At 36.6% G+C, this 5,171-nt stretch overlaps 1 protein-coding gene across 1 annotated transcript; it reads left to right on the plus strand.

Moving 5' to 3' along the window:
* The first annotated feature begins 455 nt into the window (after positions 1-455).
* snapin (SNAP associated protein) lies at positions 456-2,699 on the plus strand. Its single transcript, XM_058753661.1, has 4 exons — positions 456-658; positions 945-991; positions 2,146-2,264; positions 2,346-2,699. Exons 1-4 carry the CDS (start codon positions 543-545, stop codon positions 2,451-2,453), a joined length of 390 nt encoding a protein of 129 aa, XP_058609644.1. The 5' UTR covers positions 456-542; the 3' UTR covers positions 2,454-2,699.
* The last annotated feature ends 2,472 nt before the right edge of the window (positions 2,700-5,171 follow it).

Genomic DNA, 5,171 nt, shown 5'->3' on the forward strand with positions numbered 1-5,171 from the left:
ATCCTGCGGTGAGACAAAATAATTCAAAGAATTTAAAATGACAAATATTGCATGCAATAGCTCAATTCTCATCAGGTCATAACCTTGTATAAAACATGTAAAATTATTATTGTTATTTTTATTAAAAAGGTAATATGCCCCAGACCCTCAAATGATCATCTTCATGCAAGGATCCTTATTCTGAAATTTAAAAGACAGCCACCACTGTATATCCCAAATCTATGCTGTATTAATTTGCACATTTCAAAACTGTGTCACTAATATTTCTGCTTTATGTATACTGTTCACATTATCATTTCATGCCGTTTCATGTGCTAGTTTCACATGCAATGTATACTGCGTCGCAGGTAGTAAGCAATAAGCTAGTATTAGGCCACTATTGTATTTGAACACAGCCATATGTGTGACGCAGAAGTATGCAAATTTGGAGATTCGCTGATTTACAAATCATCGCACAGCTCTTGTAGGCCACTCGCGCTGTGTTGTAATATCTGTAAAGACGCAGTGAGTGTCTAGCGCTGTCAAATCCGCGCTCAGTAAAGATGGCAGCGTTAGCAGTGCTGGAAACCCCTTCAGGGAAAGATGCTCTCGCTGAGGGTTTGCTGGACCTCCTGAGTCCCGCTGTACAGCAGCTTGACTTACATGTGCACTCAGTCAGGTAGTGTATTTTGGGAAACATGCGTGTTTTTTTTTTAAACCCGAGAAATGTTTAATTCAAAACGATTAGTTCTGTGTGCTAACATGCTAATGACTGTCAACATGACAGGTCTTGTGACTCGGAGTCAGAGATGCTGTGCCATGCAAAACAATTGCAGTTCATTTCTTTCTTTCTTACCTTTTCGCACGATGTTTGCGTTTGAGATATGGTTCATATTCATGCATTTCAAAGCGTGCATAAATATATACAGCTATATCGTTTATATACTGTAAATTTATCTTCGCAGAGAAAGCCAAGTGGAACTTAGGGAACACATTGATAATTTGGCATCTGGTAAGTTGGTTTGAGGTGATTATGCATTTACAGTTTTTCTTAATTCTTGAATGAGATTTATTTTTCTCAAAACGGTAAGTTAAGTTCCTACCTCTGGGCAGTTAGTAAAATTATAGTCAATTATAGGTCACACACCAGGGTTGAATTTCTTTTCAATTTAGCAGATTGCATGTTCTGTGGCACCTGTGTGCAAAATAGTGAGGGTAATTTGCACAATAAGCAAAAGCTCAAGGGGATTCTGAGTGAAATTGTCATAATATTCACAACTTCTAATATTCTGAGCCATCACATGTAAAATAAACATTTAATTGTAAAAAATCTGACAGACACATGTATATTCTGTAAATATTTGTGACATGGAATATTTGTTGATGTCTGCTAAATTGGCAAATGACATGCCATAGTAATAATTTAGTAATCGCAATCATACCAATTAAGCATATACAGTAGTCAACATTCGAAGTAGCCTAGATCAAAAAAGTTCATCAAAGTTATCCTAAGACAAGAACGCATTTTGGTTTTAGGACAACTTTGATGAAAGATTTTGATCCACTTCAAATGTTGACTAGTATATATATATATATATAATCAAGGGTATGAATAATTTTGAGCACATATATATAAAACAAAACAAAACAAAGCAATTGAATAGGGTGACCATACTTCTTCTTTTTCAGACATGTCCTGGCTGGGATTTATAAATTGCCTATTGTTTTCATATTTGTAAAAGGTAATGAATGAAAAGCAGTTTGACCTTTTGAGGAGAAGGCGTGCAGGCATTGTACATAATCGGTCAATGTGCATGCAAGAAGGTGGGATCTACAGAGAATCATGCAATGCAAACCAATATGTTAATGTATATGTAGAGAGCACATCAATAGGAAAACAAAGAAAAAACCCAGACATTTAGAAAGCACAGCCAGGACATGTCAGGGAAAAATAGAACATATTGTCATCCTAGAAAATGACATGTTATGACTATAACTTCCTTTGGCATAGAATATAAGAATATAAAAGGTGACTGTGTGTCTGTTTGCAGTATTAGTAAGTATTTAGTAATCCATCCACATTAAAAAATATAAATGCAACTCTCCTGCCCCTTTCTGCACAATTCATGAATATTATGTCATCTTATGTGAGCATTTCTTCTGCAGAGTTGTGTAGGATCAACGAACACCAGAAGGTGGCACTAGACTTAGACCCATATGTGAAAAAACTCCTTAATGCCAGGCGAAGAGTGGTGCTTGTCAACAACATACTCCAGAATGCACAGGTAAGAGACTGAGACTTTGAATATAAAACATCAGTTTGCTTGCCATCTTTCTCTTCATCTTCTCCAATCTTTATGTTGCAGGAGCGTTTGCGAAGGCTGAACCATAATGTTGCTAAAGAGACGGCACGCAGGAAGACCATGCTTGAGGCATCTGGAGCATTTACTCCACGCTCTCCCAGCAAACCATGATGTCCGAAATCTCACATATTGGGAATGCACCATTACACTGTGCTCAATGCCAAGGACCAACGCTGTAGATTTGCAGAATCTTCCTCTTATCATTAAAGGGCGCTGGGCTATGCAAAGCACTGCTAACCGAACACTGCAGCATTAATGTCAGTTCACTTAAGAGTAGTCAGGGAGACAGCAGTGTAAATATGCACTCATTTCTTTCTTGAACATATGACTTTTTAATAAAATATTTGTCTGAATGAATTTAACTGTTACTGAAAAATGCAATGCTTTGGATTTGCTAATTATTTGCAAAAATGTAGAATTTGAATAATTATTATTATTTATCAAAACTGCCAGGTGAAAATATCTAGTCTAATTTACCTGTAAATATTGTGCTGCCAGTCTTACCATATTTTTTTTTCTTGGGTTTAGACTCTGTACACATTTTTATCTAATTATTTTCTGTTGCAAATGTGCTTAATGTATTCAAAGGAATCATTCACCCAAAAATGAAAATGTACTCAGGCCGTCCAAGATGTAGATGAGTTTGTTTCTTCATACGAACAGATTTGGAGAAATTTAGCTTTCCATCACCTGCTTGTCATTGGATCCTCTGCAGTGAATGGGTGCCGTCAGAATGAGAGCCCAAACAGCTGATAAAAGCATCACAATAATCCACACCACTCCAGTCCATCAGTTAATGTCTCGTGAAGTGAAAAGCTGCGTGTTTGTAAGAAACAAATCCATCATTTAGACTTTTTAACTTTACATGGTTGCTTCTGGCCAAACTACCATGATAATAAGCAACAGTTTGAAGTTCAATACATCTTAATGATGAATTTATTTCATAAAAACTCGCAGCTTTTCACTTCACAAGACATTAACTGATGGACTGGAGTGGTGTGGATTATTGTGATGTTTTTATCAGCTGTTTGGACTCTCATTCTGACGGCACCCATTCACTGCAGAGGATCCATTGGTGAGCAAATGATGTCTCAAGTTCTTTTGTCCTTAGAATGGCGAGTAATTTGACAGAATTTTCATTTTTGTGTGCACTATCCATTTAAAAAACATTCAAAACATATATTCTAAAACATTTGAATCTTAAAAATATTTATGTTTTCTTTTTACATATAGATATTTAGCCTCTGAAGACTGAATACTATTCATTAACATAACTCGTATTGTCCATTTAACAGTGTTAGAATTATATATATATATATATATATATATATATATAGTCATAGATCAAGCCAACAATTTTAGGGGAAAAAATGGAATTCCCCAGGTATCCGTGGCATGGCATTGCATTATAATTTAATCAGCACTAAAATCTTAGGCATGCACGTGTCTTATGTAAATAGTGGATGCTTTGTAAGTGGATATGAGAAAGGGTATATGAAGGTGACCTCTTGTTTTAGCTGAAAGGGAGAGGGTTAGGAAAAGATTTCAGGACAGGTTAAAGGTCAAGGGAGGGAATCTATCAAGGAGGAAGTTGGAATCATATGAGGGGCCTCCTAAAAGTCGCTCTGTTGATGAGAGATTAAAGACAGATTGCTGGATATCACTTGACTGCAACAAGTAAAATGAACGCGTAAAAGCCTTTTGGAGTCTGCTCATATTTGATGCTCCCTGCATATGCAAACTTGGCTAAAAGATGTGCATGCCACTGTATGTTCCTGTGAAATATATTTATTTGTGTCCAAAAGTAATGAAAATGCTAGAACATCTGGTCTTTTGTATTTTATACCGCCTTTGTTTTATAACCCTACACCTTTTGTTTATTTCAAGGTTTAAATGAACGAAATCCCAGATTTTCACCGTGGATTTGTGGGCACCGTTGTATATTTTAGTCCTTTATTAAAGCTGTCAGTGGGGATTAAAAAGAATATAACTGTGTCCCAAATGACACACTATAGTATACATATGTACTTACTACTTACACACTATCAGTGTGTCCCAAATCACGTACTTATACACTATTCTGTGACATTTTGTAGTAGGCCTATGAATAGTGCGAGTAGCATGTTCACACTGAAAATCCCAAAAAGAAAAAGTACACTATACCCGGATGATGCACTTAAATGACCGAGACATTTTTTTAAATTTGGAATGTTGGACACTTCATGCATTCAAATGTCACATCTTTAATTACGTAGCGAAGGGGGAGAGGCTATCGGACTCTGATTATGAATGACAAAATAACTTTATTAAATTCATACACTACATGTTTGAGTACATAGTGCACACATAGTGTATAAGTGCATAGTGTGTCATTTGGGACACAGTTCATATACTTATGCACTATGTACTCAACCATCGGTTACTTTGCTTTTTGAACCGGAAGAACGAAATTCCTCCAAAAAATGGGGGGAAAAAGCCACTTTTCCCTTAATAATAGACATAATGAGTGATATTATTGTTTTCACTGATGTGCAACCTATGTTAACATCTCAAAAAATGTGCTTTAGGTTTTCATTTTCAGTGTGAACACTACTCTTTACACACACTTACACTATTTATACTACAAAACGTCATGCAATAGTGCATAAGTGCGCGATTTGGGACGCACCTCTCTAGTGCTCGTTGCATGCGGCACTGGAGTGCAAGTCTAAAAGTAGCCATCACTGGTTGTTGTAAATTTCAATCATCGATGGAAACTGAGGAGGGATGAATGGGGCGGGGAGAGCCGATACGGGGCGGAGTAATCTCAGCGGCGCCACCTTAAAAAAA

The sequence above is a fragment of the Onychostoma macrolepis genome, chromosome 19 (genome assembly GCF_012432095.1).
Source record: "Onychostoma macrolepis isolate SWU-2019 chromosome 19, ASM1243209v1, whole genome shotgun sequence".
Lineage (NCBI taxonomy): Eukaryota > Metazoa > Chordata > Actinopteri > Cypriniformes > Cyprinidae > Onychostoma > Onychostoma macrolepis.

What these genes read in the sequence shown, in the direction of transcription:
- snapin (XM_058753661.1), top strand. Translation starts at nt 543, where the DNA reads ATGGCAGCGTTAGCAGTGCTGGAAACCCCTTCAGGGAAAGATGCTCTC. An exon ending in TTACATGTGCACTCAGTCAG is followed by an intron (nt 659 to 944) that starts GTAGTGTATTTT and finishes TTATCTTCGCAG; the next exon opens with AGAAAGCCAAGTGGAACTTA. An exon ending in CATTGATAATTTGGCATCTG is followed by an intron (nt 992 to 2,145) that starts GTAAGTTGGTTT and finishes TTTCTTCTGCAG; the next exon opens with AGTTGTGTAGGATCAACGAA.